The sequence below is a fragment of the Pogona vitticeps genome, chromosome 2 (assembly GCF_051106095.1).
Source record: "Pogona vitticeps strain Pit_001003342236 chromosome 2, PviZW2.1, whole genome shotgun sequence".
In the NCBI taxonomy this organism is placed as follows: Eukaryota; Metazoa; Chordata; class Lepidosauria; order Squamata; family Agamidae; genus Pogona; species Pogona vitticeps.
Genome location: NC_135784.1, coordinates 167,753,412 through 167,775,669, shown reverse-complemented (window position 1 = coordinate 167,775,669; position 22,258 = coordinate 167,753,412). Strand labels below are relative to the sequence as shown.

The following is a 22,258-nucleotide window of genomic DNA, read 5'->3' as shown; positions in this document are numbered from 1 at the left end:
TAGTGCACTAGCCGCACCTGTTCCTAGACAGGTCTGACCTGGACATGGTGATACATGCCTTAGTTACATCCTGGATGAATTATTGTGACATGCTCTACATGGGTCTGCCTTTGGAAAGTGTTCAGAAACTCCAGAGGGTCCAAAATACCACAGCGAGATTGCTAATTAGGATGGTTACAGGGAACATATAACCGTCCTGTTAGAGCAGCTCCACTGGCTCCCAATCTGTTTCTGGGCACAATTCAAAGTTCTGTTTCTAACTTATTAAGCCTTAAATGGCTTGGGCTCAAGTTATCCCAAGGACCACATCTCCTTTCATGAGCCTGATCAACAGGAGTGCCCCTTCTCTCAGCCCCACCACCTTCACAGGTGCGTTTGGTGGGCACCTGCAAGCGGGCCTTCTCTGTTGCTGCACCCAGACTCTGGAACTCCCTCCCACAGGAGGCCAGGCTGGCCCCAACTTTTTCTTCCTTTCCGGAAGCAAACAAAGACCTTTCTCTCCATGCAAGCTCTCCCCGAATGACTGGCTGCCTAAATTGAGTTTTTAAATGGATTGTTGTACTCTACTGCTTTGAATGTATTTTGGTGCTGCTGATGTTTTTAGTATGGTACTGTATTTGCTATACATTTGTTCCAACTTGGCAGCCTATTGTACAAACCTAGCATGCTTATACTGTACTGGAGGCATAGTCAACGAGAGAGGTGTCACATCTGCTAATCTGTGGCCTCCTGCCTCCTCACCACTGCTGCTGCACCTTCGCCACTCTTGCTGCTGGATCAAAAAAACACAACAGCCCAGAGAGCGAGGCCCAGATCCAGCCCCCTCTCTTTGCTCATGTTCTTTCCTTCCTGCTCGGAGAGGACAGGAGAGCTGAGAAGGGCAGCAGCCGGGCCAGAGGGCTCCGAGGGTTAGTCAGGAGGAGTTGCCCCTTGCGGGGGCCCAGTACCACCAAGCCCTGACACCTGTCCTGATAAACGGTTCTTTTTTATCTCACTGAAAACCATGGATCTCGGAGCCCCCTGAAAGGATGGGAAGGGATGTATTATCTGGGTGCAACAGGGCTGAGAAGGCAAGCAAGCAGGCTCCGGCGTAGGATGGCTGGGCTTGTGGTTTTTTTTCACCGAAACAGGAAACCGCTGTGACTCAACGGATGGGTCTTTCTTTATTTCGTGCCTTCTCAATCTGACAGTCGCAGGGAGGGAAGGAAAGGGGAAGATGGGGTGGGGAAGGGGGCACTGGCTTCTGTGGGAAGAACAAGGATTTTTGTCCTTTGGTACCGGGGTAGGCACAAATTGCCGAGGGTGTTTATACATGTGTTACTTCTACAAAAGAATTAACGACATAACGTTGGGAAAAAATATGGTTTGCATATTAATCAGAGTCATGTACCATTTCTTCTTTTGAATAACTTAGTCTGCTAGGTGTAACTTGTGATGCTGAGAAGGGGGAAAACGTTAAGTGTGTAGCACAGAAGTTTTTGGACACAGAAATATCTGTTTATCTTTCATCTCAATCTGCTGCAATTTCAGAGCAACCCACCAGAAGGTGTCCTGAAAATAAGACAGGGAGAAACCGTCAGAAAAACTGTCCTTTAACTAATGAAATCAGTTAAAGTTCTAGTGAATTTTAAGGTCTTTTAGTTTGTTTAGATCTGCATTGGAGAGAAACACAACCATCACTGCATTCTTTGTTTCTAGGAAACATGCACATTACATAAGGTGTCATCTTTGGAAGAGGCTCGCCCCCTTCTCTCATATGGAATGTCTCCTGGAAGAAGCAGAAGGCACTTGCTACCTGCAATTTTTGGGAGGACTTCTGTTTACATCTATATAAGCCCTTGTACTGAAAAAGCTGTCCCCATTTCCATTCCTCTGTAGGATTTTGTGCAACCAGGTGAGTCAGACACAGGACGCTGTGCCTCCCGGGTGGAGTTGGAACGTCGTGGCTGCCTCCCCAGTGAAATCATTGATCCCCGCAGTGAGAAGCATGTCCTGGAGGACAGGCCCCTGAGCAACAGGAGCCAGCCGGAGAAGACCATCACTCAACTGGCACCCCAAAGGATAGCTCTTCGCCTTCGTCTTGGTAGGTCCCCTAGTGGAAGAAAATGGCCGATGGCTTGGGTAGGTGGGTGGGTGGGTGGCTTTTTAGCAAGGATGCTCCAGATGAAGCACTATTGCTAGTGAAAAAACACACTTGCTACATATTTTAAGGGTAACACTAAATGGCAAGGCAAATGTGAGCTTCCATTATAAGGCTGGCTGGGGAGCTCAGTGAGTTAGCGTTTAGGCTGCAGAGCCAGAAGTGGTGAGTTTGATTCCCCACTTTGTGCCCTGCAAGAAGGGCCGGCCTGTTTATGTTTATTATTATTATGTGTATTATACTATACTATACTATTACTATTGCTACTGCTACTACTGCTGCTGCTACTACTACTACTACTACTACTACTACTACTACTACTACTACTAATAATAATAATAATAATAAGAAGAAGAAGAAGAAGAAGAAGAAGAATAAGAAGAAGAAGAAGAAGAAGAAGAAGAAGAAGAAGAAGAGATGGAGGTATTTATATACGAATATGAATACCCCCACACAGCTGGATTTAATGAGGGTCTGGCCCCCTGGGGCCGGACTGTCCAGTCACGAGTCCACTGCTACCGCCGGCTCTGCTCTCCTTTCTGGTCACTCTGGCGTTCACGGTCAACTATTCAAACCTGGCAGAAGGAGGGAAGATGAGTATCCCTGCCAGGCTGACGAGTAGATAGCCGACCACGAGCTCCAGAGTGATTGGAAGGGAGAGCAGAGCAGCGGACGTGTGAGTGGACAGTCTGGCCCCAGGGGGCTGGATCCTCATTAAGTCCAGCTGTGTGGGGGTATTTGTATTCGTATGCCAATACAGATGCCCCCATCACTTCTTCTTCTTCTTCAATCCAAGAGAACCTATCCTTTTATTATTAATAAATAATATATTTCTTAAAAAAATAAAAAATGTTATTTTTTCACATGTACTGTATGTGAAAAGTACATGCTTTTTCATGTATTTGGAAAACTGTATTTGGAAAACTGTTCCAAACTCCCTCCCTCCTTGCTTTCTGCCTGCCTGTCAACCTGTCCGCCTTCTCTGTGCCCACAGAGGAAGAGCAGAGTTTCCAGGTGCGCTTCAAACGGGCTGAAGGTTATCCTGTGGACCTGTACTATCTCATGGACCTGTCCTACTCCATGATGGATGACCTGGAGAACATTAAGCGACTGGGAAATGACCTCCTGGCTGCCTTGCGTGATGTTACTACTTCCGTGAGGATAGGTATGTATGCATCCCTGTAATCAAAACTCCTTGCGGTGGGTGGGTAGCGTAAACCAAGAGCTAGCCCTACAAATTTGGTGGAGGATGGAGCAACCTCGGAGTGGCAAATAATGGGAAGGGGACAAGAGGAGCAGCAACTGCCTCTCTGGTCTGTTGAGTACCTGGCAATACTCTTCTATCACAGGGCAGAGCTATGTGAGTCACTTGGCTGATCTTGTACCTCTTAAACTAATGGCTGCCCTCATTGGAGGCAGAGGGCAGTCACTCATTGCCAGTATCAAAGTAAGGTTGCATCTGCATGTGGAATGGGAGGTGTACCATGTTCTCTTTTATCTCAGCCAGCAACCCTCCTGGGGCTGATCCTTGGGGAACCCAGAGGTTACAATTGTGACATGAGAATTGTAAGTTGGTGCCAGTTAGTTTAGCTTAAACTGAAATTATTTAGTGTAAAAAGAAATTTTATAGAAGAGACCTCAATATCTCTGAGTGGGACACCACCCCACACCCAATCCAGAATATGTTACTTGCTGGCCTGATGCATTTGTGGCGTACCTGGGAGCAGCTACTGTAAGGGGTCCAGAGTAGAAAAAGGAGAGAAGGGGGCAACGTGCGGGTGGGCTAAACTGAGCCGCAGAATGTCTGCCGTTGCAGGATTTGGCTCGTTCGTTGACAAGACAGTGGTGCCCTACGTGAGTATAGCAGCGTCAAAGTGGAAGAACCCCTGCCCCACCTTAATGAAGACCTGCCAGTCGCCGTTCAGCTACCATCATGTGCTGCCCCTGACGGACAATGCCAGTGAGTTTGAGAGCAGAGTCAGCCAGCAACACATCTCGGGGAACTTGGACGATGCGGAAGGAGGTTTCGATGCAATCATGCAGGCAGCCGTTTGCAAGGTGAGAGCATGGCAATGGAACAAGGTTGGGAGGTCCGCATAGGCTCCACTAACAATGGCTTGGTCAAGAGTTCTGTGAGTTCATGTGCATAAACATCCTAGCACATGCATGTGCAGATGTTTGAGTACGAACACATCCAAACACCAACCTGTACTCATTGTGTTTTCATATCGCTGTCAGGCTCCAAGTTGATACACTTGCATAAAAGGCCCGCCCTTTGATCTGTCTGAGTGGAAACATGACAGAGATAGATTTCCTGTCAACAAGAATTAACAGATGATGAATGATTATGCTTTGCCCTGGGTTCAGTTGTCTGGTCAGCAAATGCCTGTTGTCCCATATTATTAAGATTTCCTAGCCTGGGTCATAATCTAAGCCTGAAATCATAAGAAGAAGAGCTGTGGTAGATGAGACCAAAGTCTTGCCAAGCTCAGCATCCTATCATCTCCTACCATGGCCAAACAGATGCCTCCAGGAGGCCCTTAGGCAGGACACAAGCCCAATTGTATCTTGCCAGTCCTGTCAACTGGCAAGGCATATGTATTCCCTTTGATCCCTGAGAAATAGTATATAGGCATTGATCATCTTTCCCTCTGTGAATTTTTCTCATCCTCTTCTAAATCCATCTAAGTTGGTGGCCATCCATGGTGGCTGACCTCATTGCTTTACTATGAGCTCTGTGAAAATGAACTCTTAAACTTAAATTGCAGGCAAATACTTAAGCAGTACTAAGTATTTAGTAGTAAATATGCAGGGAAATACTTCAATCCAAAATTCATTTAAATATATTTTAGAAGTAAAAAAAGAACAAAGTTACATTCTAAGAATACCTGTATAGCCTAAAAAGGCATTTTTAAAAGCTGAGAATACGTCTCTTAAAATATCAAAGTTGTTAAAAATAAGAATAAGAAATAACTTTATTAGCCTCTAGACATACTAAGAACACACACAAAATAATTCTAGATGCTCAGCCAGTCCTGTGCCAGTTTCCCTCTATGGAGGGAAGTGCCGTGGAGTTGTGATGATGAGATGAATTCCTGAATTCCTCTATATGTGTACATGTGTGTGTCATGTCTCCCTGTATTTATAATTCTTTCAGTTTTTGCACCTTCTGCCTATCAGTAAATAATTTTTTTGTAGATTAAAAAGCTTGATACTCCAAGAATCATTTCTCAGTAGTAAATTGTAATGTTCCTTCAATCTTTGTAACTCCAGAAATCTGTAAACTGACAACCTGCCACTTTATTATTTTGATTAACATTTAGCAGAGTTAGAAGAATAAGATAAGATACTGTCACATAAGGTCCTTGTAAAACCAAGACCTTATAATACCAAGATTCTAGATTGCCAGAATATGGTCACCCTGGATAGGACCCTGATGTTGGGAAAGTGTGATGGCAAGAGGAGAAGGGGACGACAGAGAATGAGATGGTTGGACAGTGTCATCGAAGCAACCAACATGAATTTGACCCAACTCTGGGAGGCAGTGGAAGACAGGAGGTGTGCCTGGTGTGCTCTGGTCTATGGGGTCATGAAGAGTCGGACGTGACTTAATGACTAAACAACAAACAACAAAAATCCTGGAATGTCAGACTATCATGAATAGAGATGGGGCTCCTTGTATTTGTATACAAATATCCCCATATAGCTGGAGTTAAGGAGGACTGTCCATGCAGACATCTGGTGGTGGCAGTGGCATCACTCATCCTTCGAATCACTTCTGGAATGATGTGCTCTTCCCACTTGGCTAGCCACTCCAGGCAGAGAGAGGAAGGACGAGTCTCCCTGCACAGCTGCCAAGTGGCCAGCCGAGTGAGAAGAGAGTGGCGCTCCAGGAGTGACTGGAAGGATGAGTGATGCCGCCGGCACCGGTGGACACATAAGTGGATGGTCCAGCCCCAGGGGCCGGACCCTCCTTAATTCCAGTTGTGTGTGGATATTCGTATTTGTATATGAATAGAAATACCCCCATCACTAATCGTGAACTCAAAATATAATTACCAAAAGAGTGCACTATAGCACAAAAATGTTGCTTTATGTTTATATATTCTAAACACAATAACTGTCAGATTATTGTTCAGTGACCCTACTGGCTGTAGAGCTGGCTAATTGTTTTGTAATGACCATGCTCAACTAATATTCAAGCCTCAATTTTAAAAGAACTTTTTCAGGGATGATTCTTTGTTACCCAACTTTTTATTGTTTTAACACTCTATGCATACCAAATTTAAACCTTGTCAGTCCATTACATTAAAAAAAGAACTCAATGGGACAAGCTAAGCATACTTCTCATTGATTGTAGTAAGTCTCCTTTAAGCACCACTATGTCTAGAGCCAAGTTGGTGTTAAATTTGCTCATTTGTTTAACTAGTAAAAAATCCCCAGATGAGAGGGTTTGAAAAAAAAAATCCTGACATCAAAATGCTACATTCCAAAGGCAAATGTTGGCAGCAAAATCTGAGTTGTTGAAATCTGTAAATGTGGCAGACCATGGAAATGTGCCATTTCCTTCCTTCTCTGTTAGCAAACTTGCTAAAATCCTGTTGCTTTATTATCCAAAAGGTGTAAAATGGAGTCATTCCTGGCTAGGTGTTAACAAGTCCCTGATGAGCTTCTTAAGTTTGCATCAAGCCAGCGTACTCATGGCCTTCCCCTCCCTAAATCCCAGCAGTTACTTGTTCAAGTTGAATTGTGTGCCTTTTGTCCAACAAATCAACAGGATCTCAGCTCTTGTCTGAATCTGTCCTGGACAAGCTATGCTGTTGTGCTGTGTTTATGCACAGATGCAGCCGCCAGCAAACCAAATGGTGGAGTACGGGAAGTCGCGGTGTCACCCATCTTGTCAAGAAACTCCCTCTTTTCCTCCCAGGAGCAGATTGGTTGGCGTAATGTGACGCGACTGTTGGTCTTCACTTCGGATGGTGCCTTCCACACAGCAGGGGACGGGAAGCTGGGTGGGATCTACATGCCCAATGACGGGCAATGCCACCTGGATGCCCAGGGACGATACACGAAGAGCCACCTCTATGTAAGTCTCTCTTGGCCCTCTGGGATTGGAAAATACTTTGGGTAAGGAAAGAACAGGAAAGACCTCCCCAGGGCTGGGAGCCTGGACAGCTGGACCATACAGGACCCACATGGCTTTCTGGTGTCTCTCCAGCAAAAATGAAATCTTTCCACAGTGACTGAACAGAAACCTGGAGGTGACAGAAGGAGGTTTCTCTCTGGTTTGAAAGAAACTGCAAAGGGCAGGTTGATTTGGGTTTGCTCCCCAGTCGCCCCCAAAGAGGACTCGGGTGTTGTGGGAAAGGGTTCCTGGGATGGGTGGGCACAGAGTTTCTGCCTGCAGGGAGTGGGATGGATCTGGGCCAGAAGGGTCCAGTTAGGGACCTTCCTCACTCAGAAGAGCTCCCTGTGTGTAAGTACCTGTGAAGAGCTTTTTCTTGTGATGTCTTATCAGGTGGATGGTCAGGATAGTATTTCTACTACAGGAGGCAAAATGCAACGTGGCCTGTCATGAAAGCAGAGGCTGGACTGCATGGGCCTGCAGGGCGCCCTCCCTCGTCTCTTTCAGCATGGAGAAGGGTCCCTTTCCTGTGAACCACCCTAAAATGTATGCAGCATGAAGTGCTCCTCTTCAGTCCACTCTCTTCCATTCTCCCTCACCCCTATTCTGACTCCCCCTCATAGTCAGGTCAGTGGCCAACAGCCACTCCACACCCTCAGTCCTCATGGCAACTTTTGGAAAACTCACCCTTTCAGGTCAACATACAGACACAGCCCACTTCTTGAGGCCTTCGAATTTTGCCTGTGGATATAAAAATCTGGGCAGAAGTGAGGAATAAACTATGTGACGTGAAGGCATTACATCAGGGAATCATTTTGCAAATGCCTCATGCTGTTTAGCCCACGTTTGTGCACAATTATTTCAGCAGAGAGGGTGAGAAGAGAAGGGTGTATTCATACAGATGTGAGAAGCTGCCTTTTAAATGAATATGAAGAACTGCCTTGTAAAGTCCTGGATCACTTACTTTTCAAGGATCTCAGTTGGGGACTGTCACGATTCCACGAGACCCCTGATTGTTTCACCAAACTAAGAGCTCACGCTATGTGTCTTTCAGCTGCCACCGGTTGATTACATCAACATTATCTATAATTAATGATAGATGTCCAGACCATATGTCATTTTAAAAGAACCAAATAGAAATTGTTTATTGTTACAAATGTTTTTTTTTGTACTTTTTATTTTTTATAAGGGATAACAGAAAGGAAAAGGGAATTGGGATTGATGAGGAAGAGGGGAGACAATAACATACTTTCATCCATTCTGTACCTATTGCCATATCAAGATTTTAAATTATTCTGTTTACTCTTTTCTGCCTTCTAGATTCAGTTCTCCTTTCAATATGTACTGTTCACAAGCTGCCTGTTGATTCTGTCCACTTGTTAAATAGATCCCATCTTTCTGTTGCCTTTTGCAAGGGATAGTCCTTCATGACTTCTGATAAAATGTCCATTTTGGCTATTTCCCGTATCTTTTCAATAAGATCTTCTTGTTTCGGTACCGTTGATCTTTTCCAATTTTTAGCATATAAAATTCTAGCTGCCGTAACTATGTATATAACTATATAATTCTTTGACTTATCTATATTTTCAGGTATCATACTCAATAAAAACAGTTCTGGGGTTAATGGCACTTTACAGAACAATATTTGTTCCAACATTGCATGCACTCTTTTCTATTGTTACAAATGTTGACAGAGCAAGCAGTGTTGTTAACTCTTAAACATCCTCCTTCTTCCACTCTCAACCACCACTCTCCTGCCCAAACTCCAAAAACTCTTCAACTCTCTCTAAACTCTCAAAGTCCCTCTCCTCCTCCTCCTCCTCCTCCTGCTGCTGAGTCTCTTATATCTCATGACTCCACCCCTCCAGCACTCCCATTGGTTTATGCACATAGCATATGAATATTCATGACCTGGGCGGATGCCACAGGGACCTTCCCACCAATCCAAACCTTAAGGGTCCTTGGAACTGCATTTGCTGGGAACTGAACTCGGGGTCCTTCTCCGTGCAAAGCAGTTGTCCTCCACTGCACTGTGGTTTTATCTTTAGCCTTTTAAGTGCAAGTAGGGATGAAATCCTATGCCTGGACAACTATGGGTGTGGTACAAAAATATACGTAAATTAGCTACCTTTGTGTTTAATTTGTGCCACACTAGAAACGGTTCTTTGCTTGATTTTGGCAGAGGTTGGAGTTTTCTGATTGAAGGCCAGAGAGCCACAGCTTCTACATTCAGTCTCTCATCTCTGAGAGGAGGAAGGAGGACAATATATTAAGCAAGGGAGAGAGAATTGAGTCTCAGTGCTCTTCCAATGCTCTCTGTCTGTTTCTCCCCCCCCCCCAAACAGGACTATCCTTCAGTTGGGCACTTGGCAGAGGTGCTCTCTCAATCCAACATCCAGCCCATATTCGCTGTAACCGGCATTGTGCTTCCCATGTACGAGGTGAGTGCTGAGTGCTGATCGGGGAGCCAGGGGAGTAGAGGGATGCCTGAGGTGGGGTGCATGGGCCGCGTCCTTGACCTTTTCCCTCCTCCTCCTTTTGCTTTCCTGTCCAGGAGCTGAGCAAACTCATCCCCAAGTCCGTGGTGGGGGAGCTGAAGGAGGATTCCAGCAATGTGGTGCAGCTCATTGCAGAAGCTTACAGTGTGAGCAGAAGGGAAGGGAGCAGGAAGGGCACATCCCTTCGGGTGCAGGTGGAAGGGCAGGAGGGGACGGGGGGTGGGTGGGCGGTCGCCAGAGCACCACAGCACAGAGGCAGGCCCAGATGAGGCGTGGGCATGCAGGCTGCTATGCCTGAGCTCTGTTCTAGAGCTTGTGCCCCTCCAGATGTGTTTGGAGAGAACTCCCCCCATCCCTCACCTTTACCTATACGGTACGATGTTTCAGTGTGAAAACATCCAATGGAACCATCATTTTAGCCTTCTGTAGCAAAAACCCAAGTCTCTCATTTGGGCGATTCTTTTCGTCCCTGTATGGAAAATGCGTCCCATCTGTAGCTGCAGCCAAAAGGGCATTGCCTCACCATCAGGTTGGTGGATCTGAGCCTTTCTTAAAACCTTCCCTTTGGCATCTTTCCAACCTGGATCTATTTGATGGTCCTTATCAAAGTGATACCTACCTTGAAGAGCCGGACATATGTGATCTGCGTTTGTCTGTGTGAGGGTGCAGGGAGTGAGGGCGTCCTTGCTTGAGCATTTCTCAAGGGACCGGTCTGAGGTTACAGGATGGATTTACAGTATATTGCTTGGAGGGAAGTGGGCACCATGAACTGCCCGCAGCTGTTGATCTCTGTGAACTCCTCTGATGACGAACACATTATGAATGAACAGATGTGAGCATTTCTGTTCAGGCGTGACGCGTGGCGGCTGATACCTCCTTCTGCTTGTGGCACCCACTGATCCAGAGGTGGGAGGGGTCAGGAAAGGGCCTAAAAGTGAGCCCTCTGCACAGACTCAGTTGACGCTCCTACCTAGTAGGAGAGAGAGTGGGAGAGAGAAAGGAGAGAAGAGTTGGAAAAGGCAGAGAGAGAGAGAGAGAGAGAGAGAGAGAGAGAGAGAGAGAGAGAAGGTGGTGGTGGAACACTAGGAGAGGCAAGAAGTGGGCTCATGTAGTTTGAGATCTGGACCCATGCATTTCTGACTTCAGCCCAGTCCCCTGCCGACACATGGTCTGACCAATTGCCCCCCCCCCCCGAGGAAATGCAGCCCTTGACAGAAAGAAGTGTTGCTGATCCTGAGAGAGGTGGTGAGATGGCTGCCCCCTGGTGAGCTGTGGGGAGAAGGCAAGGCCTAGTAGGTGGGCAGGTGTAGCTTTGCCCCTCTTCCATACCCGGCCAGTCAGCTGCCCCAGGAGGGAAGTCCCTCCTCCTTCTGCCCCTGGAAATCTGGAAATATCGTGGGACCCTGGCGGAAGGGCAGAGCTCTCCGCTGTGCCTCTGCCAACCCCTCAGATAAGTAGTAATTGTTGGTAATAAGACTCTTTGAAAATCAAGTTTCGTCTGTAAAGGTTCAGCAAGTTTCACATGCGTGACTTCAAACATCTTTATTCAGTGTTGTTTCCAGGTCATGAAGTTTCACGTGGGTTATTTCAGTGCTCTTTCGGAGGCAGATCTGTGCGATATTCTTCTTCTCTGAGGCTGAGAAACAGTGGTTGGCTGTAAGCCAGCTCTTGGTGAGATGCTCGGGTCGAGGCTTGAATCATAGGTTCTGCCCCTCTCTCGCCCTTGCCAGGCTCATAGCCCACACTGATAATGACAGCACTCCACTGGTACAAAGTTTGCCTCAAGAGCCAGAGATTCAGGTGCTCGCTTTCAAGCCAGGTGTGTCTCCTTCTGGTTGGTCTCTTCACAGAGCCTTTCCTCTACAGTGAATCTGGAGCATTCTTCAGACCTGCCCCCTGGGATCTCCATTGATTACGACTCACATTGCGGTGACTTGGAAACAGGCGGAAACAGAAACGGTGGAGAATGCGTTGGTGTCCGTGTCAACCAGCTGGTGAGTAAAGAAGAGGAAGTAGGTGCTGGCCTACCTGGTATGACTTAGAACAGAGGTGGGGAACTGCTTTTGTGTTTGTGCATGGAAACGGGCCTCTCCCAGCTGATATAACACCATGGGGGTCCCTGTGCCGACGGGTGTTGTCAGATCACCTGATGCATCCGTGGGTGAAGATCTTCCACTCTGCTTTGTCCAGGGCCCAGCTTTGTTTCTTCTTCCCTTCCTTATATGGAGAATGACGGGCTGATGAAAGGCTCTCAGTGAGCCCTTGAAAACAGTATTTGAGAGTAGTCAGCATTGGTCCTCTTCCCCCTTCCCTTTGTGGGGCGAAAAAAAAGTGAATAGGAAAGTCCTGCTGTTTCTGATCAATGATCAGAGATAGTCAGGTTCCCATCAGGCTGGTCCTTGGGGCAGCCCTTGGCAGAAGGAAATAGACTCACAGATGAAGAGCGGCTTGCCTGCAGCCCTCCACAGGACAGGTGGGGGGTGGCCTGCAGACCTGCATTAGGGACATGGGGGGGGGCAATCCCCTTCTTTGACTCGGAGCAATATAGCTGGGCAGGCATGAGATCCCTCTCAAGTAATTCGCTCCCATTCCTTAGGTGGAATTCACGGTGAGGATAAAAGCCAGCATGTGTCTACCTGAACCCCGGAAGCTGATATTCCGAGTCCCAGGGGTGGCCGAGGAGCTGCAGGTAGAGCTGACAACGGTTTGTGAGTGCCAATGTGGAGATACCCAAACCTACGCAGATCACTGTTCGGGTGGCCATGGAAATCTCACCTGTGGAGTCTGCCGGTATTGACTGATCACAATGCATTTATTTTTAAATTGTCTTTCTGCATCATTTGAACAAACCCCTCCATGGTGGATAAGAGTTCTATAGCAAAATTAGAAACAGCACATGCAGGAGGTATGAATAATATCATCAAAACTGATTTTTTTAAAAAAAGTTTCAATAGCAGCCTCTAACTGTGCCTCCGGGAAGAGATTCAATTGCCTTTCCAGAGAAAGGGGAGAAGCAAGACAGCAAAGGCCAGTTTCTTTTGGGGAGGGCATTTCAAAGGGCAGCCTTCCTCAAAGTGCCAGAAGCTGGCTAGAAATCCCACATGAGCAAGGAACAAGAGAATTTGTAGTCCCAAATATATGAACAGGACCCACTTGAGGAAGGCAACCATAGGGAAATCTCAGGTGGTTTTGCTCCTCTCTCTAACAACAGGCCGCTGAAAGAGAACATCATAGTGGACTATTCTGAGGAGATACCTTTTCCACAAATTTATTTTGAAAAGACATCTAAACCTAGCAATTGACACCACATCTCATGCTATGTTAGTTGTTACATGAGGAAACATTCGTGCCGCCACATCATACAGATCCACTATTAATTGATTTTAGATTTACTCAACCTTGACCTGTATTATTTGAAAGAAAATAATTGCCAATCTTCAGTGCTCTCTCAAACCTCTGTCCCGTTTTGGTTCACCTTCTCATCCAAATTACTTAACCTTTCCTTCCTTCTTTCCTAGAATCATAGAATAGTGAAGTTGGAAGGGGCTTATGAGGCCTCCCTCCCCCCCCGCCTGCCTGCCAAGGCCCAAATATATTAGCATTTTTATGAGGAAAATGCTCCAGTCCTTTTCACTGTCTACCCTTCAGGGTAAAACAAGTCAACTATGCTTGTTGAGGAACAAACTAGGCCCTAAAATGAGATGGGAAACATGCAGCTAAGATGGATGGCAACTGTGGTGGATGGAAATAACGCCTGGAGGGCAACCACATGTTCCCTAACTCTGGGGTAAAGGCCTGGTGTATCCTCAGGAAGACGTGGAGAGTTGGTTCTCACGATATGTTGTCGGCCCCCACCCAATGACTCAGCCGCTTTCTTTGACCTCCCCTCCCCACTCTCTGCACCCTCTCTAGCTGTCAGGAGGGATATGTTGGTCAGCTCTGTCAGTGCAAGCAAGAGGAACTGCTTGATCCAGAGGCCACGTGCCAAGACGTAAACGAGGCAGGCCTGGGGTGCAGGGGCCAGGGCCAGTGCGTGTGTGGGAAATGCCAGTGCAACAGCCCCCTTTGCAAGTGCGACAACCAAGGCTGCGAAAGGCACAACGGACAACTTTGTGCAGGTAAGTTCATTCATAGAGTGTCTCAGAATGCCTCCTTTGGCATCCTTGGGAATTCTGGAGGACAGAGCCCCTGGCTGCACAGCTGGGACACAGATAACTGGGACACTGAGAGTGAATTTTAGCCATGCCTGACTGAGGAGGCAGCTCTTATTTATTTCAATGGGAGCTACTGACAGCTCAGTGTGTATAGCAGGGGGGCACCTTTTGGGGTTCAGACCTTTTGAGGGCCATGCATAACATCCTGCTGCTGAAGTTGCTGCTGGTGGTGGTAGTGCCAAGATCCTTCTTGTGCAAGAGGCTGAAAGATGGTCATCTGGCAGGCACAGAATGCTATGAAAGCACTGACGACAGCAGATCTCCTCCTGCTTTCCAGCTCAGCAGGAGAGCAGGGCTTTGGTGGCAGAAGGACATTGTGTTGGGAGCGCCCCATGGGGAGCATACAAATCCCCACTGCGAGAGGAGGCTCCCTGTGGGCCCATGGGGTGCTTAGTCCTCATGCATGGGATTGCAGCCTGAGGGGGGCCTACTGCACCCAGCATATATTCATGGTTATGTCAGTTTGCCTTAGGGGTTTTTTTTAGGAGTCCCTTAACACTAAGGACTGTGTGTTCAGTATGGTGCAGGAAAAACACATACTGGGATATGGAGCACAGATATTCACTTACTTGCAAACAAGCAGGTTTCTGGCCCATGTGAATATGAAAACTGGCTTGAAGGCAGCTACTTTCAGCTTGGTGCCTTCCAGGTGTCTTGGACTTAATGTCCCATAACACTGGTCTATAGCCAAAATGCTTCCAAAACAAATGTAGTCAACCTACTGATTCTGGGTCACTGAGAATAAAAACAATGATTCAAATCGTTGACTGGCTGTAGCTTTCAAGATACGCTATTAGGTCAGTACCTCCAACCTTTGACTTGGAAATGGTGGAGGATAAGTGGGTTATAAAAGGAAGGAATTTCAAATTATTCCAGAAATGACTAAATTGCATCTTTGATTGGCTCTATGAATAAATCTATAACTGGGTTTGGACAGTACCTGTTTTCTTGGCGGAACAATTTTAGCCTGCAACAACATCAATGGTGTGATGGCAGTCTTCAGCATTGCTCACAGTCCAGATGAGTGGAGACTGTTCATTGATTCATCAAAGTGACTTAAAGCTGTTTTGTTGCATAATGGCAATGGGAGGTGTAGTCCATTGCATTTGGATGCCCTCAGTTTGGAGAAGTCAGAAGCTTGAGGGGGCCGTTGAATGAAAGCTTTCTCTGCTTGTGGGTGGAATGGTTCTCTGCAGGCAACCTGTGGTGCTGACTGAGGTCTCCCTCTGCTGGTAGGCAATGGGCAATGCCACTGTGGCCGCTGTGAATGCCACACAAACTACACTGGCAGTGCCTGCGAGTGCAGCCTGGATACGAGCGGGTGCACACAGGACGGTGCTGTGTGCAGTGGTCACGGGCAGTGTGTCTGCAACAGATGCCAATGTGATGCAGGCTGGTTTGACAGCCACTGCAGCCGCTGCGCCGACTGCCAGACGCCCTGCGAGGAGCACAGGTGAGACTGCGGCGCGATCGTAGGAGAACAGGTAAAGCTGGGCAGGTGCAGGGAAGGGGAGGGATGCTCAGGAAGCAAGTGCCTGAGGCCCTTGGTGCTCAGTGACGGTGGGGAAAAGATGAATGTTTTGGATGAGATTTTGCAAATATCCTGATCGCTTGGACCAGGTTAAGCACAGAATGTACCCAGCAAAGTTGTCTCCTCCTACCTTATCATTCCAGAGGTGGTGTCCTCACGCTAGCATTTGCCAGTCTTTTAAGCAAAAGAGGAAGGTAGCTCATGGTTAAAGAAGTCACCACCAGTACCACTCACTTGGATTTCTAGCGTCAGGCACCCTGACTCAAGCTCCCGGAGAGACATGATTTGACAGCTAGTAATAGAAGAGCAGAGAAAGAGGCCCACATAACTACTGCAGCAGCTTTGCTGTACATTGGGAAAGAAACGGGTGGGTGAGGGAATAAACTGGTCTGATAAATGGGTCACTTACCCTTGCTTTTGGATTATGTGAGGGCCACACTGTGTTGTTGTTGTTTTTTTGGGGGGGGAAATGAGTTTCCCTTCCATAGGGCGAAGGTCAGCAACTTGGAGCCTTCTAGATGCGGTTGGAATGCAGGATTCTTTACCCACCACCCTGCTAAACATAGCTGGGGGCTCGGTGGGTGGGTGGGGGTTTGTGATTCAACAACGTCTGGAAGGCCGCCCCCCCCCCATCCCCAGCTCTGACGTCCTGCTCCTCGAGCCCTGTTCTTGCAGGGCAGTTGTGCCGTCCAGGTCGCTGAGGTCTCCTCCATGGTGGGTTGCCGTGATAGGCAGCCCAAAAGGGAAGGGGGGGGATGAAGGGCAAACTCCATCCTACTCATTCTGTGCCTGGAGAGAAATCTCTAAAACTGGAACCCCTGCTTCTTTCACATTGTATGGAATGCGTTAAGATTTTTTGACCTTTCCAGGATCACCCAGCTCAGACGGCCAAATATTTCCTCAGTGGGGGAAGGGGCTGGACTGGGAGAAAATTCTGTGGGGCAGGAGAAGTGGAAGGAATCAACCCTGGGCAAGGGCAGGGGGCAAAAAAAGAGAGGCTTCTCTAACGGGGATTCTGCGTCCTGGCAGGGACTGTGCGGAGTGCAAGATCTTTGGAACCGGGCCGCTGAGTGGGAATTGTAGTACGTCCTGCCACCAGGCAGTGGAAGTGTCGCCCGCATTTCATGTGAACGAGACTTGGTGCCAGACGAAAGCAGACGACGGCACACTCTTCAGATACCACGTTGAAAAGGATGAGACGGGCAGAGTCACCTTGATGGTGAACACCAAAGAGGGTGAGTAGAATGAAAGAGAGGGAGGGAGTTTCTTGAACTTTGAATCCTAGATACACAGGAGAATGCTTCCCTGCTTAGGATAGTCTTTCCAAGGGGCTCTCCAGGAGCAACAGATTGGCCACAGTGGAGAGACCGGTGCTGTATTGGGTAGACCTCATGGCAGCAGGTGTTGTTTGATGTTCAAACTCCCTCCCTCTCTGCAGGATAAAGGCCTCTACCCTCTTTTTTTTGTCCAGCGGGCCAATGTATATACTGTGTGTCTGTGTGTGCGTGTGCATGCATACGTGCTCTCTCTCGCTCTCCTGTCCTCATGAAAACATTTCTTCCTGCAATCAGATTGTTCAAAGCCTCTCTCAGAATCAGTGGAGGTTTTTAAGAACACAGTTCCAGATTATTTTTTTTTCTGGCCAGGTGCAAAGATGCTATCAGTTGAAGTACTGTACAAGGGTTATTGTCAGATCCACCTTGTCGGGCAACTGAAAGAGGTGATGACAAAGCTTTCAGGTGTCTGTGATGTGAACACAGGAAGAAGCCACAGAATGAAGAAAATAAATCAAAACAGAGGCTGGATACTCCTTTCCTTTTCTTTGATGCAGTTCCTACCCCGTGCTAGCAATCCTGTACAGTAGCACTGCCTTACAGTATAGTATGCATTTCTGAATGAAAAGCCAAAGCTTGTATTACTCACCCTTCAAGAGCAGGGGAATTATGAGGCAGTTCCAAGTGTCCTTTTCGGAGAGCAAATCCCACTGAACCTACTGGAATTGAACAGAACTGCACTGCTAAGGGACAACTTTCCCACGTCTGACGCTGGCTTTCTTTCACAGACACTAGCTATATATTTGTGCCGGTGACTTTCAAATGGGGAGAATGTGGCCCAGTTTAAAAGAGGCACTTTGAGCCCTGTGCATCCAGCCCAAGATGTTTCACTGTTGGGGTGAAAGTGGAGAAGAATGACACTGATCCTTTTATGTACAAGAAAAGAAATATACCACCGGCTGAATTTTACTTCTGCACTAGTGATGAGATGATGTGCACCACCTCACCTGAGGGCAGTGGGCTAGTTCAAGGAGTTAAAGACAACTTGTTTGGCTCACACAACTCTGACCCAATGCTGCCCGATACCCATTGTGGCTGCTGAGTGCCGAAACCACAATATACCTCCAAAAGTAATTTCTGTAACAGACCAACATGGGATACCTACTACATTACTCATTCACACTCACTCTCTCACACAACACACACAGAAACAGGCAGGGTTCTCCCTGCTGCTACTTTCCTCTCTGCTTGGTTCCAAAACTGGGCAGCTAACTTACACCCCATCCATGCATTCATTTTCCTCCTCTTCTCTCTGCTCCACTCTTGTCACCAACATCCTCCACAGTGGGGAGTTAGTAGAGGTGAAGACAGGAGATGGACATTCCTGCCCCGTTGGCTCTCTTCCACTGGGAAGGGAAGCAGGCAAGAGCAGGCTGGTTGGGGTAGGTGGCTCTGAGGTGGAGTGATGCTTCCTTTACCCCCCACTGCCCTCGAAAAAAGTGGTTATGGGGCACAGAGAAGAATAGCCAAATAGTTGATATCAATATTAGCTTGATAGTCAGGCACTGTGTGTGTGACTCCAGGAGAAGGCTGTGTATATAAATTTAAAAAAAAAAGGGGGGGTTAATGAGAGGGGGAATGGGTGCCCGAGAGGCAGCTGGGAGAATGGATTTCTTCCATGGGGATTCCTCCACCTCCTTTCTCTCTGCCCTGATAGGTACTTCTAGGCAGACATTCAAGTGGGTGGTGCTGGGCTCGGTGCTGGGCCTGGTGTGTGTCGGACTGATCGTCATTGTGGGTTACCGCATCGCGGTGGAGGTCTACGACCGGAAAGAGTTCAGCCGTTTTGAAAAGGAGCGCAAAGAGGCCAAGTGGAACGAGGTCAGTGCCCACAACTTCCCCCGTTGAAGGCCAGCTTTTGCCTCTCGCTTGGACTAGGTAGCTGTGTAAGTGCATGCTATTCACCGTAGCGTCTCAACTGTACCCACCAGCCCAGAAAGTGACTGGGTGCCATCCAGCTGGGCAGCTGCCTCTGCCCTCAAACCTATGTCCACCTCCCACCCCCCACCCCCCACCCCGATTAGGACAGCAGAGTGTGAAAAACTTGCAAAATACAGAGCTCTACAACCTGGAAAGGCAAAACCTGCAGACAAGAGTTGTATAAGCTACACTTCGTTTTGTCTAATTATATACCTTCCCCTATCCCAAGACTGCCTGGCTAGTTCAGTCCATTAGGTATTGGATGTTGGGAGTGTTACATACAGCACTGATGTTACCTGTCTGTCATGGGTTTGGAGGGAAAGTTCCATCCTATGGGGAGTGGAAGGCGGGACATCAGGAGGAGGGGCTGTACTGTATATAAATGAGAAACCTGTGTGGTGTGTGATGAGATACTGAGAGACACTGGGATGTGACGAAGCAGCAGCTGGGAAGAAGAAGCTGTTGTGGGAGTCTGTGTGTCAGACAGGGTACTTCTGTGTGTCAGAGTACCAACCTGATAGGTTCAGGTGTCTGTTGGTTAGCCAGAACTGATAGGTTCAGGGTCTGTGCTTCAAGTTAAGGGTTCTGGGTGAACCAAACTGTGTGTATGTGTGAGTGAAACTAAGCCACGTTACTTTATCTTATTCACCTGATTGTTTTATTTTTCCCTGTGTGTATTTAAATAAACCTTATTCTTTTTATTGTTTAAAAATCCATCCCTGGTCTGTGTGACTTATTAAAGGGAATGGTTGGTGGCAGCTTAGTGTAACTGTGTGGCAGATCCCAGTAGGTCTGGGTTTGTCACATTGATTGGTGTCCAGCGTGTGGGATACGACTGGTCCAGTTGTCCAGTGGTCCAGCAAAGCCTTGGCAAGTGTGCCCAGAGCAAGGGGGGTCTAGTCAGGGACAGTCTGAGGCGCGTAGGTAATCTTCTAGGTGTACCTCACGGGGAGGTGCGCTAGTAGAAGAACGTGCCAACTGGGGAGACTTAGATTAAGGTGCTCTGAGGCAGCCTAGTTTTGGCGGGAAAAAGCTGAGGCAAAACTGCGTAGTAACAGTGAGCTAGCTTGCCAGCTGAGAGGCCCAGCAGAGGGGGGTAGGCTCTGACTCGATACTGTTGCAAGTTAGTGCTGAAGAACAGCAGCAATCTCTAGGGAGAGCTGGTTCTGAGGCAAAAAGGAAAAAAGTGGTCGTTTTATTCTGAGGCTTGACTTTTTAAAGCAGCCTGTTCTGAGGGGGGATTATGCCCTTGACTCGAAGCCAAGTAGCAGACATGAGTGAAGTGAAAGACCCCCAGATTGACCAAGGTTCTGAGGATGAATTTGGCTCAGTGCAAGGTGACAGCACAGGAGAGCAGGACCCAGAACTCAGAAAAATACTCCTAGCCCAACAGCATGAACTGAGGGTGAGGGAAATGGAGGAAAGATTAGAGAAAGAAGGGAGGAAAGGGAAAGGCAATTTGAAATGGAGCAAAGGGAAAGAGAGAAACAGAGACAATTTGAATTGGAATTGCAGAGAGAGAAAATGGCGTTTGAATTAAGAAAACTGGAACTGATGAACCAGAACAATAATAATAATAGGGATTCTGAGGGAGGCCAATTGTCTAAGGCTGATCTGAAGAAATTCCCTGTGTACCACAAGGGAGATTGTCCTGAGGTGTTCTTTTCCTTAGTGGAAAGAGCGTTTGTGGACTTCTCAGTGAGGGAAACTGAGAAGATGACCATCATGCGATCTTTAATCAGTGGTAGCCTGGCTGAGGTCTATGCCGAGATGCCTGAGGAACTGATGAAAGATTTTGCAGAGTTTAAAAAACTGGTGTTTGCCAGACATGGGATAAATGCGGAACAGCTGAGACAAAGATTCAGGTCCCTCACCAAGAAACCAGAACAGACTTTTACCCAAGTGGGGGCCCAATTGGTGAGGCTGCTTGAGAAATGGCTATCGCAGGAAGGGACAGAGACCTATGAGCAGCTTAAAGACTTGATAGCACTGGAACAGTTCTATTCAGTCCTGCATGGGGAATTGAAATTCCAGGTGAGGGAAAGGAAACCGAAGTCTGTGGCAGCAGCCGCAGAGATCGCAGATTTTATTTCCCAAATAAGAAAGCCCTTGGGTGAGGGGAAATCTGTGGGTAAACCCAAAGAAACCTACAGCAAGTACTCTCAGGGACCAGGGAAAAGCCAGCAAGGGGGAGGAACCCATGGTGAAGGGAAGCCCTCAGACATGAAACTAAGACCTCAGATTTTGGAGGGAAAACCAAAACAAGATGAGAGAGAATCAAAATACACCAGAAAATGTTATTTCTGTCAGGGAAAGGGTCATCTAATCTCAGAGTGTGAGAAATTAAAGCAGCTAAAAGGAATGGCGCCTCAGAATTCTAGTGGGACCAAGCCAAAAGCTGTGTTCTGTGTCCAGAAAGAGCAAGGCTCAGTGTCACTGAGGGAGCCTGTTGCCATGACTACTCAGTCTGGAACAGCTACCTCTGCTGATCAGGCTGAGGAAAATGGTCCTCTTGTGGAGGTAAAGCGCTGCTTGCTGATAAAAACAGATTCTCAGTTGTTTGAGACAGCAGGGGTGGACGTAGGAATACTTGACCGTCAGTATAGGGGGCTGCGGGACACTTGTTCCCAGGTAACCCTGTGCCATCCAGATATTATTCCTAGGGAGTTTATAATCCCAAATGAGAGCATGAAGGTGGCAGGGATTGAGGGGCAGGTAATCTCTCTGCCAGTAGCAGAGGTACCTGTCAACTTTCAAGGCTGGAGGGGAGTGTGGCGGCTAGCGATCTCATCGACTCTGCCAGCAGCCGTGCTCGTGGGAAATGACCTGGCTGAACATGTGAAACGGGTGCTAGTGATTACACGCTCACAAGCCACCACGGGGACAGTTCAGGGGGGTAATGATGAGCCAGAGACGGAAGCAGAGGGGAGTTCAGAAGCTGTGGTGGAAACCTTAACCACAGACAGCAGATTTGGACAGGAGCAAAAGGCAGACGCCACTCTCCAAAAGTGTTTTGAACAGGTGACTGACGCCCAGCTAACACCTGAAACCCCAGTGAGATTTCTGGAGAAAAAGGGGATTTTATATAGAGAAACCCTGAGGAATGTCTCAAAAGGGGGAGATGGGATCAGAAGTCAGCTGGTGGTACCTGAAAAGTATCGCCCCATGATCTTACAAAGGGGGCACTCTGACATGTTTGCTGCACACTTAGGGGTGAACAAAACACAGCAGAGAATCACACAGAATTTCTACTGGCCTGACATAGGGAAGCAGATCAGGGAGTTCTGTAAGCAATGTGATGTGTGTCAAAGGCAGGGGAATAACCGCGACAGGACCAAAGCAAAGTTGTGCCCTTTGCCTGTGATTGACACTCCGTTCAAATGCATAGGGGTGGATATTGTGGGACCTTTGCCCAAGGCCACAAAGAGGGGGAACAGGTTCATTCTAACCATTGTGGACCATGCCACAAGGTATCCTGAAGCCATACCCTTGACTA

At 47.6% G+C, this 22,258-nt stretch overlaps 1 protein-coding gene across 3 annotated transcripts in view; it reads left to right on the top strand.

Annotated features, from left to right (window-relative positions):
• ITGB7 (integrin subunit beta 7) overlaps nucleotides 1-22,258 on the top strand; it is a 52,930-nt gene that overhangs the window by 26,594 nt on the left and 4,078 nt on the right. For 2 of the 3 annotated variants that reach the window (XM_072991142.2, XM_078384671.1), the window contains 12 exons: nucleotides 1,879-2,083; nucleotides 3,135-3,305; nucleotides 3,957-4,198; nucleotides 7,068-7,226; nucleotides 9,611-9,706; nucleotides 9,820-9,909; nucleotides 11,614-11,757; nucleotides 12,360-12,553; nucleotides 13,676-13,881; nucleotides 15,214-15,430; nucleotides 16,538-16,743; nucleotides 18,500-18,663. In XM_072991142.2, the coding sequence (XP_072847243.2) occupies nucleotides 1,879-2,083; nucleotides 3,135-3,305; nucleotides 3,957-4,198; nucleotides 7,068-7,226; nucleotides 9,611-9,706; nucleotides 9,820-9,909; nucleotides 11,614-11,757; nucleotides 12,360-12,553; nucleotides 13,676-13,881; nucleotides 15,214-15,430; nucleotides 16,538-16,743; nucleotides 18,500-18,663 (2,094 nt within the window). The remainder of the gene's footprint in view (nucleotides 1-1,878; nucleotides 2,084-3,134; nucleotides 3,306-3,956; nucleotides 4,199-7,067; nucleotides 7,227-9,610; nucleotides 9,707-9,819; nucleotides 9,910-11,613; nucleotides 11,758-12,359; nucleotides 12,554-13,675; nucleotides 13,882-15,213; nucleotides 15,431-16,537; nucleotides 16,744-18,499; nucleotides 18,664-22,258) is intronic. The other variant, XM_072991144.2, reaches the window with a different exon arrangement.